Source organism: Mesocricetus auratus, unplaced genomic scaffold, assembly GCF_017639785.1.
Source record: "Mesocricetus auratus isolate SY011 unplaced genomic scaffold, BCM_Maur_2.0 Super-Scaffold_100024, whole genome shotgun sequence".
Taxonomy (NCBI): Eukaryota; Metazoa; Chordata; class Mammalia; order Rodentia; family Cricetidae; genus Mesocricetus; species Mesocricetus auratus.
In genome coordinates, this window is record NW_024429205.1 from 20649884 (window position 1) to 20668877 (window position 18994).

The window sequence follows — 18994 nt, forward strand, 5'->3', positions numbered from 1 at the left end:
GGCGGCGGCTCGCGAGGACCCCCCGCGGAGCTCCAGACTCCGCCCCCTCCTCACCCCAGCTCTCCAGCCCCGCCGGCCTCCCTCATCCCCCACCCAACCCCCCGGGTCGCGGGCGGGGGCGGGAATCTCAACAGAAGCCCGAGCCCGGGCGGTCACGTGACGCCCTCCCCCGCCGCAGCCCCCTCGGAAGCGGCTAGGCGGAAGTAGATGTTCAGATCTGGGCTCGTACGCCGCCGAGACCACATCCGGGAGAGGCGAGGAGAGCGGAAGTGGCGTTGGTCTGGCCGGAGCCCTTGGGTGAAATTGTTAGGCGTGGAGGGGGAGTGATGTCTTCCAGACTCGGTGCAGTCACCGCCGTGAGTTTCTTGGTGTGACCATTGTACTTTTAGAGATAGAACTGTCGAGCCGAGAACACGCGGTCCCTTGCTTTTGTCCCGGACCCAGAGTTGGTTTTATCAGAGCCCATCGTAGGCCCCACCCTTTTATATCAGGTCCACTGGCCCCCTTTTCTTTCCCATTTTTATTTTTGCCTGCCCCCCCCATATCCCCGGACTCAGTTCCCCGACAGGTTGTAATTAGTTTATCATTCCCTCAGCATCCCCAGTGCCTTCCGTTTCCTCTATCTTTTTTTTTTCCCTCCCCCGTCTTCCTTTTCGAGCCTCCATCCAGGATAGGGCTTTGAGAATGGGCAGAGATGAGAGCTCTGGTATTGTCAACCCGCCTTCACATTGTAGAAAGATAAGATGGCACACGTTCCCCGAAAAGTGTCACCTTCGTTCCATTGAAGTGGTTGCCCGCCAGAGCTTCACTTGTGGGCACGAGGGGGGTTCGTCTCTTTGTGGATGAAATTCGAAGGTCCCCAGCCCTCACCCGTGTGCTTGTGATTTGCTAGACCCCTGGACCCACACCCTTTAAGCAGCAGAGGAGCACCAGGATCGTGGGAGCTAAGAAGTAAGTGAGGTTTTCGGAGGACATTTTTGAAATTGTGTAGACACGGTGCCGATAAGGATGTTCTGTGTCTGCACTGTGGAGCGCCATAGCCACCAGCCAGGTGTGGTTTGGGGGCACTTGAGAAACTGAATTGTAAGTTTTATTTCATTTTAATTGACTTAAATTTCAGCAGCTGTCTGTAGCCGGTGGCTACATGATTGGACTGTAGAGGTGTGATCCTAGAGCGGGGAAGGGAAACATAGCTTGCAATAAAAAGGTGCATTATAATAAAAACTGTGTGATTCAACTAGTGGTACCCTGCATCCTCCCCTCCCCCCATCAAATATGTGCTTATAATTAATTTGATGAGCTTGGGAGGGAAAATGAAAATAGCTGTAAGAAACCGCTGTGTTTTCAAGCTACTTAGTTGTGGCACTGACATTTTGTGTACTGAATGTGCTAAGTTTTTCCATGGCTAATACAAAAAAAAGATTCCTATTAACTTGGACCTCCCTGGTGAATACATCCATTTAGATAACATTTATTTAATGCCGGCTCTGTGCCAGCTGTGTAGTAGGTTGGGCTTACAGGCTTGGGAAAGAGAATGAGACAGGTAAGCATAGCAACACAGACAAATGTAACAGGAAAAATGTGTTTTTTGAGGTAGGGTCTCGCTATCTGTAAGCTCACTATGAAGCCCGGGCTAGCCTGTAACTTGCAGTTCTCCTGTGTCTGCCTCCTGAGTGCTGGGGTTACATTCATGCTGTGCCACCAAACACTGGTTTTTTGATTGAGGCAGGGTGTCATTCTGTGGCTCAGGCTGATCAGAATTGACTGTGTAGCCCAGACTGAACTTGAACTTTTGCATTCCTATGCCCTCAAACTTCCCAGTGCTGGGATTACAGGCATGAGCTACTGAATGCACTGCTAGTAAATATTTTTATAGTGAAATTTAATTCTGTGCTTTTGGGAAGCAGAGTGGTGATTTTAGTATTTCCAGAATATGCCTTTCATAGATAGAATCTTGAAAGTCAAAGAATAATGCAGTTAGCTAGCTAGGAGACCCAACCCTCTAGTCTGAAGACAACAGCCTTTAAACAGGTAAAAGAAGTTACTTCTAACTAGTTCTGTATCTTTTTTTTTTTAAGATTTATTTATTTATTACATATACAGTGTTCTGCCTACATGCCAGAAGAGGGTACCAGATTGAACTGTAGATGGTTGTGAGCCACCATGTGGTTGCTGGGAATTGAACTCAGGACCTCTGGAAGAGCAGTCAGTGCTCTTAACCTCTGAGCCATCTCTCCAGCCCCTAGTTCTGTATCTTTGGCTTGGAAAATGGTGGAGGGTATTACAGGGACAACCTTTAGAGAAGTTAGCAGCAGCTAGGTCATGAGGGCATTATGGCATGCTAAGATGTTGGAATTGTAATTACCCTGGAGGGGAAAGGTCACTTTTGAAGAGATGAATTGAAAGGTGACTGGTACCAAGACAATTATAATATCCTAAGAAAAAAAAAGAAACATGGTCTGTGATCATCACTGTATTACAGATGTATATGATGTTTGGAGGGGAGAGGTAAGAGGGAGGAACATAGGGTGTCTACAGATGTCTGTCTTTGGCAACAGTTGGATTTTGGATTCATAAACCAAACTGGGAATTTTTGAACAAGAGGTAACGTTAGAAACAAAATGAATGGATTTGGGCTTCATTTCAAGAGTTGATCTAAAATACAGACTTGAGAATTAACTTCTGTGAAAAGTACTAGGAAACATGTTGTTTTCCTCTACAAGATGAGTGTATTCATAAGCTCACAGGAATTATGGTAAGAACAGTGTTTCTCAGTGTGCACGTTGGCTTGCGTGGAGAAGATTGGAAACAATGTGAAGGGAAATGGGTTGCCCATCCTTTAATCAGGATTGGACTCATTGAGAGTACTTAAAAAATGTTTTAGATTTGTTTATGTGCTTATTGTTTTGCTCACATGGGTGTCTGTGTACAGACAGAGGTCAGAAGAGGCCATCGAATCTCCTGGACCTGGAGTTATGGGTGATTGTGAATCACCGTGTGGGTGCTGGGAATCAAACCTGGGTCCTCTGCAGGAACACCAGATGCTCTTAAGCACTGAGCCATGTCTCCTGCCCCAGGAATACTCAATCTTCTGAGATTGCAAAGTTTGGGAGCTGACGGTCTGAAGTGAGACCTGAAAAGAGAATGAAACCTGGGGAAAACCAATCTTTAGAGGTAGATAAACTAGTGGGGCAGTGGTGGTGCACATCTTTAATCCCAGCACTCGGGAGGCAGAGGCAGGAGGATCTCTGTGAGTTCGAGGCTGGGCTGGACCGACAGCCTCCAAAACAATACAGAGAAACCCTGTCTTGTAAAACAAAACAAAACAAAACAAAAAAGGTAGATAAACTAGGAAAAGGCTACAAAGGATGCTGAGATGAACTAAAATGCCTTTTAAAACAAAATCTAAATATTTGCACCTAAAAGAATAAGCCAGGGTCTCTTACAAAGGCTTAATCCAAAAAGAGTTGAAAATAGGCCAACTTTGACATTTGTATGATTAGGAGCCGAGACTTGCTACACCAGTGATAAATTATAAAGTCATTAATCATGAAAGGTGTTGCATCATAAGGGCATTTTCTTGTTACAGTGTTGTCGTTTGTGAAAGTTTGAGATAGTATCATTTTTAATAAAACTGCTTTGGGTTGATAGACAGCACAAAATACTTGACATGTTTCTGTTGAGTCTTTTAAAAACAAGGTAGTAACCTAGGAGAGAGGTTTTTTTTTCTTTCTTTCTTTTGGTTTTTTGAGACAGGGTTTCTCTGTCTTGTTTTGGAGGCTGCCCTGGAACTCGCTCTGTAGACCAGGCTGGTCTTGAACTCACAGAGATCTGCCTGCCTCTACCTCCCGAGAGGAGAGAGTTTCTTAAACATGGTGACTTCATCTGCTGCATATTGATTGTGCTGGTCCTGCAAACTATTGGTTTTTGTCCATGCTTGTGCTTATTCATGAGATAGAAGATGGAGGTTTCTGGGTCCTCTGTTGATAGTAAAAAAAAATCCTCCACAAGAGTTTTCTAATGGGAATCTCATGGGATTTGTCTCCTAATGGCCTATTGATGGTGTGCAGTCTTTATTGAATAGAGATTGCTCCTGGAGGTCTGTCAATTCCCGTTATTAAGGTATAATTGACATACAGTAAATGCATTTACTTCATGTGTACACAATGTTCCATTTTGATATAAGAACGAATCTATCAAACTGCAATCACAATGACAGACTTTCTGTCTCACAGTTTTTTAAAATTTAAGTTTATGTGTATGAGTGTTTTCTTGCTTGTATGCCTGTATCACGTGTGTGCCTGGTGCCTACTGAGGCCAGAAGAGGGCATCAGATCCCTGGAACTGGAGTTACAGACAGATGTGAGCTGTCACAATGTGAAGGAATTGAACCTGGGTCCTCTACAAGAGCAGCCACTGTTCTAACTGCTGAGACATCTCCCCAGCCCCTCCGAAGATTTTTGTTTTGTTTTTGTTTCTTTCTTTTTCGAGACAGGGTTTCTCTGTGTAGCCCTGGCTGTCTTGGAACTCACTTTGTAGACCAGGCTGGTCTCGAACTCACAGAGATCATCCTCTGCTTCCTCAGTGTTGGGATTAAAGGCATGTGCCACCACTGCCCTGCTTTTTTTTAAGATTTATTTTTATTATTTTAAAGTATGTATTTGTATCTGTGTGGGTTTTATATATGTGAGTGCTGTGTCCTGAGGCCAGAGGGGTTGGATGATCTGGAGCTAGAGCTGCAAGCAGTTGTGAGCCTCCCAGTGTGTGTGCTAGGAACTGAACTTGGGTCCTCTAGAAGAGCAACAGATGCTCTTAACTGCTGAGCCATCTTTCCAGCCCCTCCCAAAAGTTTCTGGTGTGCTCCTTCACTCCTGTCCCTGGGCTAGTAGCTCTCAACTTGTAAGATAGTATCAATTATCTCTGAGGTATCAGGAAAAGAAAGACCAGAACCTCCGATTGCTGCCTCGCACCACAAGCAAGTCCAGGGTATTAGGGAAAGAAAGACCAGATGTCCAGCTGTTTGTATGAGAGAGAGAGAGAGGGAGGGAGGGAGGGAGGGAGGGGGAAGGGGGGAGAGGGGAGAGGAGGAGAGGCCGAGCAGCAGGTCCGAGGTATCAGGAAAAGAGACCAGACGTCCACTTGTTTGTACTAGGAGAATGCATGTGTTGCCTTTATTGCCAGGAGAATGTGTGTCTTCATTACAAGTGCTAAGAGGTCTCTCTCTTGTAGGAGGGAGGAGCTTTATATACAGGTTTACAGCACAATGGAAAAACCCCAGGTTGAAGAGAGCTTGTTTTCCTCCTGCTGAATGTTGATGTCAGAGGGTCAAGGCCAGGGTAGTAAAAGCCAGGACTAGAAAACAGAAAGCACTTGGACTGGAAAACAAGTTGCACTTGTAGGCTGACCAGCAACTCACAGAGACCCTGTGGGGTTGGGGCCCAACATCTCCCCCCCTCTTTATATATAAATTAGCACCTATCTCAGGTGACTAGGACATTAATGCCAATCTTAGTATCAATAACCAACCCTGTATAAATGTAAACAAACATTTATAAACAATATTTGGGAATGTGGGCATCATTCTTTCCAAACTACTTCCTGCTGTTAAGGGGCGCTGAAATATCATGGGGATCATGACCAAAAAAAAAAAAAAAAAAACCAGAAACCTGTTGAAGTTCTTGTTTTTGTGGTCTGTAAGGCTGCATCATCTCAGCTGTTTTAGATGTTGGATCACCTGGGCCACTGCTTCAGGCGGTCTTATTTCATCAAACCATACTAGTCTGGAAGGAACCCACAGCTTTTTATGTTCTGTGGAAACAAAAGCAGAAATTCTTTTCCCAAGTAACCTGTCCTTAAATTTAGAAGTCAAAGAATTTTCAAAATATATAAGTTGGATTAATTTAGCAGCATTAATAATCAAATGTCATTTAGCAGTTTTTGTTCCTTTCTTAGCAATTAAACAATTTAAAGACAACACAACTGTACATAGTATCCAGACTGTCTGTGTATTTTTCATTCCATATACTTTTATCTTTTTCTTTTGCTTAATACCAGTACCTCGTTTAGTACCTCATTTATTAACCGTTACCAATATTTAATTTACCTACTTTTTTTTTTTTTTTTTTTTTTTACAAGACAGGGTTTCTCTGTATTGTTTTGGAGGCTGTCGGTCCAGCCCGGCCTCGAACTCACAGAGATCCGCCTGCCTCTGCCTCCCGAGTGCTGGGATTAGAGGCGTGTGCCACCACCGCCCGGCTTAATTTACCTACTTTTAATCCATCCTCCAACTGAGGGTGATCTCTCAGGTTCCCCTTTCTTTCCTGACCTTGGTGTCAGGTGAAGACCTGGAGATTTAATCCAATACACCTTCTCCTTAGAAGGTGATCTCTCAAGTAAAGCCTGGAGATTTGACCATTTAATTTTACTATTAGAAGTTGAGTTACCTGCTTTTAAATCTTTTCTTTTTCGAGTCTCTCCTCTCCTGAGTCTTCTTTTCGACCAATCTTTCCCAGTCTTTCCAAGTCTCTCTGGATGTCGGTGGAACCTCCAATTGCGCAACTCCGAGGTATCAGGAAAAGTAGGCTGACCGGCAACTCACAGAGACCTCGTTGGGTTGGGGCTCAACACTACATATCAGATATTTACATTACAATTCATAACAGTAACAAATTTACAGTTATAAAGTAGCAATGAAAATAATTTTATGGTCAGGGGTCACCCCAACATGAGGAACTGTATTAAAGGGTCACAGTATTAGGAAGGTTGAGAACCACTGCTCTAGACACTAATAACTGTAACTGTACAGTGGCTTTCATGTTCTACATTTTCACATAAGTCACATCTCACTCCCCTCATCTTTAAAAAATGGGATTTCTTTGCCTGAGCAATAATTTTGAGTTGTACATAGTTACTCTTGCCAAGTAGAATTTCATTACAGGTACATCACAATTTGTGTAGCGATCTACCTTTATGGAAATTTGGGTTGTTGGGTTATTTTTCTCATTTGGAGAACTATGCTAAAGTTGTAGAGATTCCTGTGTCAATCTTGTGTAGACAAGTGCTTTTATTTCACTTACCGTCTATGTTGATTGGGGCATATGACAACATTGTGTTTGTTTGTTTTTTTAAGTATTTTCATACCATATATTTTAATCATATTCTTTCCCCTCCCCAACTTCTCCCAGATCCTTTCCACTTCCATACCCATCCAACTTCATGTTCTTTTTTTCTCTTCCCCTCTCTCAAAACAAAATACGGAAATAGGTAAAAACAACAAATTAGTGTGTGTGTATGTGTGTACATATGTATATATATTAACCTTTGCTAATGTAACAGGTGCATAGAGATGCATTTGTGGTTAATTTTTCTTTATTATAAGTAACACCTAACGACTTGTTCAGTTTGCTTATTGGCCACTTTTTCTGTAAAGAATCTATTTATGGGGCTGGAGAGATGACTCAGTGGCTAAGAGCACTGGCTGCTCTTTCAGAGGACCTGGGTTCAACTCCCAGCACCCACATGGCAGCTCACAACTGTCTGTGACTCCAGTTCTAGGGGATCTGATTCCCACATGCAGACATACTTGCAGGCAAAACACAAGTGCCTTTTTAAAATTAATTTTTGAACTACAAAATTTGTTTTGAAATAAAATAAGATAAAATATTAAAACTAAGTCATTGGAATGGGACAAAACAGAAGGAAAAGAGCCCAAGAGAAGGCACAAGATACAGACACACTTGTTCTCACACTCAGGATTCCCGTAAAACACTAAACTGGAAGCCATAATGTATACACAGAGGACCTGGTGTAGACTCCTGCGGGCCCTGTGCGCGTGGCCTCAGTCTGTGTGAGTTCGAATGAGCTTTGCTTATGTTAGTTAGTGGGACTTGTTTTCTTAGTGCCCATCAGCCCCTCTGGCTTTTATGCTCTCTCTGCCTCCTCTTCCTCAAGGTTCCCTGAGCCCTGAGAGAAGGGATTTGATGGAGACATCGTTTTTTTAGGGCTGAGTGTTCCAAGGTCTCTGACTCTGCATAATGTCTGGCTGCGGGTCTCTGTGTTTGCTCCCGTCTGCTGCAGGGGACACTTTTCTGAGGATGGCTGAGCAGGGCTTGATCTGTGAGTGTGTCGTGAGCTTTTATTGCTCCATCTCTTTCTTTCTTCCTCCCTCCCTCCCTCCCCTTCCTTTTCTTTTTGTTTTAGAACAGAGTATTTGGGTTTACCCTAGGTTCCTGGGATACCGAGTCTCAGGTTCTTGCTTACCTAAGCAGTGTTGAGTATGGGTTCCATCTTGTGGAGTGGGCCTTGAATCAAACCCAATACTGGTTGGCTACTCCCACAAACCTTGTACCACCGTTGTAGTGCTAGCATTTCTTACAGTCAGGGCCCATTGTCAAAGGGTTTGTAACTGTGTTGGTGTTTATGTTTCTCTTGATAGTGGGCAGAGTACCTTTCTATACCAAAGATGCTAGAGCATAGGGGTGAAGGCTCTATGTAGGCACCAGCTCGACTTCTCTGTGTTTAATAAATTGTGGAGTGTTGTCTTCAGCAGTGGGTCCTTCAGTTTGTGGAGAGCAACCTATAGTCTTGGCAACAGCCTGGGTTTTTTGGGGATTCCCATGGGATCCCTGGGATCCCTTTAGCCAATAACTCAGTTACATGTAACTCAGTCATGTGACTGGAAGCTTCATTTGGTGACAGATGGCCAGTTGGGACTCTGTCTCCACTATTATTTGGCAATTTCAGTTAGATCATCTTCATATATGTATATATTTTAGGAAGCTTCTACTGTATGAAGCTTCTACTGTATTGCATTTCCATACTAATCCCTCAAATGTCTCTTAATATTAGCTGTCTCTCCCTGTATTTCCTCCCTGGTCCTTCTCCTCCGTCCCCTCCCATTTGATCCCCCCATTCCAGTTCCTTTCATCCATCCATCCATCCATCCATCCATCCATCCATCCATCCATCCATCCATCCATCCATAACTATTCTGTTTCATTTTCCAAGCAAGATCTATCTGTTCCCTCTAGTCCCTTACTCAGTACCTAACCTCTGTGGTTCTACAGTTGCTTATCACAGTTGCTTATCGTTGACTTAATGGCTAATGTTCACATATAAATGAAGAAATACCATATTTTTCTTTCTGGGTCTGGAGTACCTCACTCAGGGTGATGTTTTTCTAATTCCATTCATTTACCTGTGAATTTGATGATTTCATTTTTTTAATGTGTACACTGTATAACTGTAGCATTCTTTATCTATTCTTCTGTTGAGTGAAATCTAGGTTGTTTCCCATTTCTGGCTATTGTGACTAAAGCAGCAATGAACATGGTTGAGCAGTTGTCTCGGGATAGGATGAAGCATCCTTTGGGTATATGCCCAGGAACGGTATAGCTGAGTCTTGAGGTAGATTGATTCCCATCGTCCTGAGATACTGCCACGCTGATTTCCACAGCAGCTGTACAAGTTTGCACTTCCACCAGCAATGGAGGAGTGTTCCTCTTACTCCACATCCTCGCCAGCATGACCTCTCATTCTGACCGGTATAAGATGGAGTCTTCTGACTTGTATTTCTGTGATGATTAAGGATGTGGAACATTCCTTTAAGTGTTTCTTGGCTATTTGAGTTCCTCTTTTGAGAATTCTCTGTTTAGATCTGTACCCCATTTTTAAATTTGATTATTTTGTTTTTTGATATCTAGTTTCTTGAATTCTGTATATATTTTGGTTATTAGCCCTGTATCAGATTGTTGTTTGTGAAAAAAAATCCCATTCTTTAGGCTGGTGCTTTGTCCAAATGACAGTGTCCTTGGCTGTTCCAAATGACAGTGTTGTTTGCTGTGCCGAAGCTTTTCAGTTTCTTGAGGTCCCATTTATTAATAGTTGCCTGCACTATTGATGTTGTGTTCAGGAAATTGTCTTCTGTGCCAATTATTTCAAGGCTATTTCCCATTTTCTCTTCTCTCAGGTTCAGTGTAGCTGGTTTTATGCTGAAGTCCATTTGGAGTTGAGTTTTGTGCAGGCTGGTAAATATGAAATCTACTTGGATATTTCTACGTGCAGTCATCCAGTTTCACAAGCACTGCTTATTGAAGATGTCTTTTTTTCCAGTGTGTATTTCTGGCTTCATCAAAAATCAGTTGTCCATAGGTGTGTGGATTTGTGTTTGGGTCTTCAGTGAGAACCCATTAATCACCATGTATTTTTTTGTTATCATGTTTTTATTACTACAGCTCTGTAGACTTGAAATTGGGGGTGGTGATACCTCCAGCAATTCTCTCATTATTCAGGATTGTTTTACTGTCTGTGTGTCCATGTGTCCGTGTCCGTGTGTGTCCGTTTCTATATGAAGCTGAAAATTGTCCTTCCAAGATCTGTGAAGAATTGTATTAGAATTTTGAATCTGCAGATTGCTTTTGGTAGGATGGCCGTTTTTACTTTGTTAATCTTACTGATCCATGAACATGGGAGATCTTTCCATCTTCTGATATCCTCTTTAATGTCTTAAAGTTTTTATTATGCAAATCTTTCACCTGTTTGGTTAGAGTTACCCCAAGATATTGTATATTATTTGAGGCAATTGTGAAAGGTATTATTTCCCTGATTTCTTTCTCAGTATGTTTGTTAGTTATATAGGGGGATCATGATTTTTGTGATTTAATTTTGTGTCTAGCTACTGTGCTGGAAGTGCTTATCAGCTGTAAGAACTTCCCAGTGGGATTTCTAGGGTCACTTATGTGTACTATCATATCATCGGCAAATAAAAGTACTTTGACTTCTTCCTTTTCAATATTTATCTCCTTGATCTCTTTCAGTTGTCTTACTGTTCTAGCTAAGACTTCGAGTATTGTATTGAATAGGTGTGGGGAGAGTGAATAACCTTGTCTTGTTCCTGATTTTAGTGAAATTGCTTTGAGTTTCTGTTTATTTAAGTTGATGTTGGCTCTAGGGTTGCTGTAAATTGCCTTTATGGTGCTGAGACATGTCTCTCCAGAACTTTTATCATGAAGGGTGTGGTGTATTGTGAAAGACCTTTTCTGCATTTAATGGGATGATCATGTGGTTTTTGTGTTTCATTTTGTCTATATGGTGGATTACATTTATTAATGTATGCATGTTGAACCATCCCTGCATCTCTGTGATGAAGCATACTTGATCATGGTGAATGATCTTTTTTCAATTCTGTTAGCAGGTGTTTTATTGAATATTTTTGCATCATGTTCATAACGGAAGTTGGTCTGTAATTCTTTGTTGGGTCTTTATGTAGTTTGGGTATCAGGATAACTGTGGCTTTGTAAAATGAATTGGACAATGTTCCTTCTGTTTCTATTTTGGAATAATTAGAGGAGTATTAACTCTTTCTTGAAAGTCTGGTAGAATTCTGCACTTAACACCATCAGGCCCTGGGCTCTTTCTGGATGGGAGTTTTTTAATTATTGCTTCTATTTCATTAGGGGTTATGGGTCTGTTTAGATTGCTTATCTGATCTTGATTTAGCATTGGTAAATGGTATGTACTGAGAAAATTATCCATTTCTTTTAGGTTTTCTAATTTGGTAGAGTATAGGGTTTTAAAGTATGTCCATATGGCCGGGCGTTGGTGACGCACGCCTTTAATCCCAGCACTTGGGAGGCAGAGGCAGGCAGATCTCTGTGAGTTCCAGGCCAGCCTGGTCTACAAAGTGAGTTCCAGGACAGCCTCCAAAGCTACAGAGAAACCCTGTCTCAAAAAAACCAAAAAAAAAAAAAAAAAAAAAAGTATGTCCATATGAGTCTCTGGATTTCCGCAGTGTCTGTTGTTATGTCCCCCTTTCCATTTCTAATTTTGTTAATTTGGATATTCTTTCTCTGCCTTTTCTTACTGATTTTCTCAGAGAACCAACTCTTTGTTTCATTGATTCTTTGCATTGTTTTTTGTTTTTATTTTATTGATTTCAGTACTGAATTTGATTATTTCTTATTGTCTACTCCTTTTGGATGTAATTTCTTCTTTTTGTTCTAGAGCTTTCAGGCTTGCTGTTGAGTTACTAGTGCATACGAGATTTCTACTTTTTAAAAAAATTTTATCTAGGGAGTTAGTACTATAAACTTATCTTTCAGAACTGCCTTCATTGTGTACCATAAATTTTAGTATGTTGTTGTTTGTTTGTTTTTTGAGACAGGGTTTTTCTGTGTAGCATTGGAGTCTGTCCTGGAACTCTCTGTAGACCATGCTGGCCTCAACTCACATAGACCTGCCTGCCTCTGCTTCCCGAGATCTGGGACTAAGGGTGTGGGAAAGTCTTTTCTTAATTTCCATCCTGATCTGTTTTTCATTCAGTAGTGAGTTTTTCAGTTTCCTTGAGTTTGTAAGCTTCTCTCTCTCTCTCTCTCTCTCTCTCTCTCTCTCTCTCTCTCTCTCTCTCTCTCTCTCTCTTTGACTTTTTTTGACTTTTTGAGACAGGGTTTCTCTGTGTAGCTTTGTAGACCAGGCTGACCTTGAATTTACAGAGGACTGCTTCTGCCTCCTGAGTGCTGGGATTAAAGAGGTGCACCACCACCTCCCGGCCAGTTTGTAAGTTTTCTGCTGTTTCCGTTGCTATCTGCTTCACTCTGTGGTGATCAGAAATGATGCTGGGGGTTACTTCAGTTGTCTTGTATCTGGTGAGACTTACTTTGTGCCCGGGTATATAGTCAGTTTTGGAGAAAATAACATGAGGTGTTGAAAAGAAGGTGTATTTTGTTTCTGTGCAAAATGATCTGTAAATAAATATCTGTTAGGTACATTCATTTTATACTGTTATTTAGCTCCAGATTTTCTGTTTAGTTTTTGACTGGATGACCTATTGGTGAGAGTAGGGTATTGAAGTCTCCTCCTGTCAGTGTGAGAGTTGAATATGTGATTTAGTTGCTTTTGGGGGTGCTCTTGCATATGGTACATAGATGTTAAGAATTGCAATGTCCTTTGGATTTTTCCTTGGATGAGTATGTGGTGTCCTTTCTCATCTCTTCTGATTAGTTTTGATTTGAAGTCTATTTGTCATATATTAAAACGGCTACCTCAGCTTGCTTCTTAGATCTGTTTGCTTGAAATATCCTTTTCTATCATTTTATCCTGAGATGATGTCTGTCCCTGATGTTAAGATGTGTTTCTTGGGTGCAGCAGTAAGATGGATCCTGTTTTCTTATCCTTTCTTTTAGCCTGTGTCTGTTTTATTGGGGAATTGAGATAATTGATTCTGACAGATATCAATGAGCAGTGTTTGTTGATTCCTGTTATTTTTGTTGTTGTGGGGTGTGTGTGTATGTGTGTGCGTGTGTATGTGTTCCTTCTTTTGGTTTGTTTGTTTGGGATTATTTATTCCTTGTGTCATCTTGGGTTGGAATTTTCCTTCTAGCACCTTACTGTAGGGCTGAATTTATAGATACTGCTTAAATTTGGATTTTATCATGGAATGTCTTATTTTCTCCATCTATTGTGATTGAGAGTTGCTGGGTGTAGTAGTCTGGGCTGGTATCTGTGGTCTCTTAGAGTCAGTAGAACATCTGGTTTTTAGAGTCTCGATTAAGAAGACAAGTGTTATTCTAATAGGTCTGCCTTTATATGCTACTCCGTCTTTTTCCCTTGTGATATTCTTTCTTTATTTTGTATGTTTAGTGCTTCATTATTATGCGGTAGGGAGACTTTCTTTTCTGGTCTAGTCTATTTGGTGTTTTGTATGAATATCTTTCTTTAAGTTAAGGAAATTTTCTTTTATGATTTTGTTGAAAATATTTTCTGTGCTTTTGAGCTGGGATTCTTCTTCCTCTGTTTGTAACTATTTGTAGATCTGTCTTTTCACACTCTCCCAGATTTCCTGGATGTTTTTAGATTTAACATTTTTTCTTTTTGACCAAGGTATCCATTTTTTCTAGCATATCTCCAGTGCCTGAGATTCTCTGGTGCATCTCTTGTATTCTGTTGGTGAAGCTTGTCTCTGATTTTCCTGTTCCCAAATTTTTCATTTCCATATTTTCTTCAGTTTATATTTCTTTATTGATTCTATTTCCACTTCCAGGTCTTAAACTGTTTTATTCGTTTATTTTCACTGTTTGTGTTTTCATAGATTTCCTCAAGGGATATACTGATTTCCTCTTCAAAGACTTCTATCGTGTTCATTAAGATTGTTTTAAGGTCTTTGTCTTTTGCTTCTGCTATTTTTGCAATACTCAGGGCCTGCTGTGGTCGGGTTGCTGGGCTCCAGTGGAGACTATCATCCTGGCTGTTATTGATTGTGTTTTTACGCTGGTGCTAGGTTTAGGAAGATGGTAATTCGAGGTGCTGATATCTGGTCTGATCTTTGTTGGGTGGGTGTTTTATTCCTTGGTTTCTGTTGCACTGTCTGGTTCTTAGGAGTGTGGTAATTGTGTAGGAAATTCTTCTGGGGTCCTGCTAGCTGTGACCACAGGTTGAATGTGTTTCTGGGTATTGGAAGCTGACACTTAGGAATAGGGATAGGCTAGGAGGTGGTGGTGAGGAGGCGCACAGGAAGGAGGAAAGTATGGTGTTCCACCAGGATCTGCAGAGTTCCCTGGGACCAGGGTGGGGGCATAGAACTGGGAGGACTGCAGCAGGTGTTTTGCTTCAGAGCTGGGGATGAGACTTGGAAATAGAGAGGGAGAGGTGAGGACCTGCTTCCTGCTTCCCTGGCCAGAGTGGCCTGCAGGTCTGTTGGTGTTGGGGGCCAAGATAAAACATTGAAAGGGTGGGGGAGGTTAGGATGGGACGATCTGTGTGATCCACTGGAGATGGGAACAGTGGGCAGTGATGGGAGGCTGCAGCAGGCGGTTGCTGCAAGCTGGGGATAAGACTGAGGGTTGGGTTGGTTTTGGAGGAGCTGAGAGAGAGGTGAGGATCTGCCTGGTTGGAGTGTGGAGGCCTTTGTAAAGATATTCACTGTGTTTTCTGTATGGGGGGGGGCTGAGTGCAGGTGCTTGTGCCCGTGTGTAGCTGTGAAACTAAAGGTCTAAGGCAGGCCCTCCTCTATTTTTTTTGAGACAAGGTCTCTAACTGAGCCTGGAGCCCACTGATGTTTAGACTGTCTGGCCAGTAAGCTCCTGAGATCCAGTTGACTCCTCCTCTTCCTCCAGTGCTAGAGTAATGGACAAATACCTCCTCAGCTATCTTTTATGTGTGTACTGGGAATTTAAACTTAGGTCCTCATGCTTGCATAGCAAGCACTTTCAGCACTAAATGAGCTTTGAAAGCTATATCTGTGTTTCTTACTTTTAAGAATCCTATTTAAGTCTGTGAAGGCAGGGGCGGGGCCATGGCACATGCCTTTAATCCCAGTTTTTGGAAAGCAGAGACAGGTGAATCTCTATGAGTTCCAGGCCTGGTCTACAGAAAGAGTTCCAGGACAGCCAGAGCTATACAGAGAAACCCTGTTTCAAAAAACAAACAGAGCAAGTTCCAGGACAGGTTCCAAAACAATACAGAGAAACGCTGTCTCAAAAAACCAAAAAAGAAAAAGAAAAGAAAAACAAAGTAAAAAAAGAAACCTTTGCCTCCCATACTTGCAAAAATTTTTTCTTTCATCTAGAGTTTTTTTTGGGGGGGTGAAATAGGATTTGACCAGCAATTTACTATGTAGACCAGGCTACCCTCAAACCCATAGAGATTAGACTCAGGGTCTTGTGCATGATTAGCAAGCACTGGGCTGTTTCTTTAGCTAAGGTTCTCCATTTAATGCTAATTTCAAAGAATCAAGAGTTTTTCTCCTGCCGGGATTTGGTGGTGCACGCCTTTAATCCCAGCAGAGGCAGGCGGATCTCTGTGATTTCGAGGCCAGGCTGGACCGACAGCCTCCAAAACAATACAAAGAAACCCTGTCTCATAAAACCAAAAAAAAAAAAAAGAGTTTTTCTCCTAGTTTGTGCATTAAATTTTCTTCTTTGGTTAAGTTTGCTTTTATTTTCTTTTTGCTTTTGTTTTTTTGTTTGTTTGTTTGTTTGTTTTTTCGAGACAGGGTTTCTCTGTATTGTTTTGAAGGCTGTCCTGGAACTCTCTCTGTAGACCAGACTGGCCTCAAATTCACAGAGATCCTCCTGCCTCCTGAATGCTGGGATTAAAGGCATGTGCCACTAACGCCTGGCTGTTTGCTTTTCTTTTTAAGATATCTTTAACTGAATCCTTTTGTCTGTAATTTTGGGTCATGCTGAAGTGAGCAGTTTTGCATTCCCTCTCCCTGCTATTTGTACCGCAACCGAGGGATGGATGCATGTATCATAGTGCTCACTGTACAATATTTCCAGTTTCCTTTATATCATTTTTACCTGCAAATTATTTAGGAGCAGGTTATTACATTTCTAGATATGTGAATATTTTTGTTTTAGAATATCTTAGTATTCCGTTTCTTACTTGATTCTGATATGGTCAAAAACACATGGTGATTTTCTTCCCTTTAAATGTAAGTTTGTGACCTAAAATGTTGTAGAACTGTAATTTTTTCTCAGTTTTTCAAGACGGGTTTCTCTGTGTAACAGCCTTAGCTGTTCTGGAATTCTCTCTGTAGACCACGCTGGCATCTTACAGAGATCCTGCTTCTGCCTCCTGATTAAAAGTGCTCAGATTAAAGGTGTGTGCCACCATGCTCTCTGACTACTATAATTTTTTAAGCTTATGGAATTGCCTGCTTTTCTTAATTCTGTCAGTTTTTAGTATGTGTATTTTGAGACTCTATTATTAAATGTTGTAACAGATCATTATGTCTCTGAGTAATTTGACATTTTGTCATTTTATATCTGGCAGTACTCTTTGTCCTGAAGTCTGTTTTATCTGAAATTAAAATAGCCATCACATGTTTGCTGATTACTTAGTATAGTTTCATTGATTCATTTTTTAAGGTTTATTGTATTTAATTCTGTATATGTGTGCTACCTGTAAGTATATGCATGCGTATCCATAGTACAGTGTCATTGGTTGTCATTTTAAGGTTTACTGTATTTAATTCTGTGTGTGTGTGTGTGTGTGTGTGTGTATGCGCACACGCACACACATGTGTGAAGAGTCCAGGTGCTTGCTGAGAGCAGAGACTCTGAGCCCCTGGAGCTGGCTGCACAGGTGGCTGTGAGTCACCTGGTGTGGGTGCTGGGAATCACACTCAGGCCCTGTAGCGGGGAACGCACACTTTGAATCCTTTCTCGGGTGGGTCTTCCTATCGCAGTTAACCCAGTGAAGACAACACACGAGGGGGTGAGGGGGTGTCGCCAGGCCCAGAGGCTAATCTAATCTAGATAACCCTTCACAAGTAAACCAAAACTCTACCCATCAACTTGGAACTTAGATACATCAAAAAAAGTTTATTTTTTATTACATCTTTTTTTGTGTGTTATGTGTATGCTGTGTGGGTGTTCAGGTGCATGTGTGGAGGTCAGAGGTCAATTTGTAGGAGGAGTCAGTTTTCTCCACCACTTGGACCCTGAAAATCAAACTCAGGTAATCAGGGTTGATTTAATCTACACTTAACTTCTGCTATTTGTCTCCATAGGTTCATGGCTACTTCATAATGCAAAAATATATTCCCACGCCTTTAATCCCAGCACTTGGGAGGCAAAGGCAGGCGGATCTCTGAGTTCAAGGCCAGCCTGGTCTACAGAACGAGTTCTAGGACAGCTAGGGCTGTTATACAGAGAAACACTGTTATAAATAAATATATATATATATATATATATATATATATATATATATATATTCTGTCCAACTTTAAGAGTGCTCATGGTCTAACGTTCCAATACTTCTAAGTCTCTTCTGACATTCCAGGCAGTCTCTTAACTCTGAACTTCAGTATTACTCAAAACAAATTATATACTTAAAACAAAGCTGTACGAGTAAACATTCCCAGCTCAAAGAGAATAGGAGTGTAGCGATGATGAGACAAGACTGAAACCCAGCAGGGCAAACACCCAACTCCGTAGCTGTGTCCAGCATCCGGGTTCCAGAGGGCTTGAGTGGCCACACCCCTCGAGCTCTGTCCTTGTACTGCACAGCCTCTAACTGGAGCAGGCGCCTCCCACTCCATGCCTCACGCTTCCCTCATGGCCAGTCCTTTGGCCCTGGCATCTTCAGCATCCTGTGGTCTCCATTACTTCCCTGTCACAGCTTCATCTGGTCTTCTCAGGGCCCATTTTCCTGGAGTCTGGTCCTGCTGCACGTTGCTAACTTCAGGTTGGATCTTCAACTTTGATTAACTTAATCAGTGTAACCCTCACAGGCATGTCCAGGCTAAGCTAGTGTAGACAGTTCCTCAGGTGTGCCTTCATGGAGGCTTCAGATTGTAGATCCTGTTGAGTGAACAGAGTTAACTAACTCAGGATTTACAAAGGACTGAGGGTGGTTACAAAAGATGGCTCAGTGGTTAGTTAAAGTGCTTGCTGTGCAAATTTGAGGTTTGGAATTTGGATCCCCAGAAACCCATGGAAAGGTTGGATGAGCTTGGTGGCCCACCTGTAATTTCAACCTCCAAAGGTGGAGGAGACAGAGCAGGCTGACTAGCAAGAACAGCCACATGAGCTCATTCTGGGTTTGATTGGGAGACCCTGCCCCCCAGTGAATGAGGTGGAAAGGCAATTAAGGACTGTGTGTGACGTCAGTCTTCGGCCTCCATATGCATGCACCCACTTACATACAAAAACAAAACATGTGCTGCACACAGAAACTGGAAAAGGGAAAAATGGAGTTTATAAAATAGCAGACTTCCATATGGCATTTTCATACACCCTTAGTCTCCGTTAATCCCCTTTTCTTCCCTCTCCTGTCCCCCACCCATAGCTGACTTAAACCTTTCCACCCTCAGTAGCCTCTGTTTCTTCAGTCTTCAAATCCCAGTCTCCCTTTGGTAGCATTTTCTTCAGCTGGAGCGACTTGCTTACACATTTCTCACAGAACAGATCTACTGAAGACAAATTCTTAGTTCTTCTTCACCTGAAGAAATATTACTGTAGGAATGTCTTACTGAAGCTGGGATTCTGAATTGACA

At 42.0% G+C, this 18994-nt stretch overlaps 1 protein-coding gene across 5 annotated transcripts in view; it reads left to right on the forward strand.

Moving 5' to 3' along the window:
* Positions 1-209: 209 nt before the first annotated feature.
* Znf512 (zinc finger protein 512) overlaps positions 210-18994 on the forward strand; it is a 38778-nt gene continuing 19993 nt past the window's right edge. For 2 of the 5 annotated variants that reach the window (XM_040730726.1, XM_040730727.1), the window contains exons 1-2: positions 210-356; positions 893-951. In XM_040730726.1, coding sequence (XP_040586660.1) covers positions 327-356; positions 893-951 — 89 coding nt within the window. In that variant the 5' untranslated portion in view covers positions 210-326. Of the gene's footprint in view, positions 357-892; positions 952-1064; positions 1084-18994 lie in introns of those variants that run through there. The other 3 variants (XM_040730728.1, XM_040730729.1, XM_040730730.1) reach the window with 2 other exon arrangements.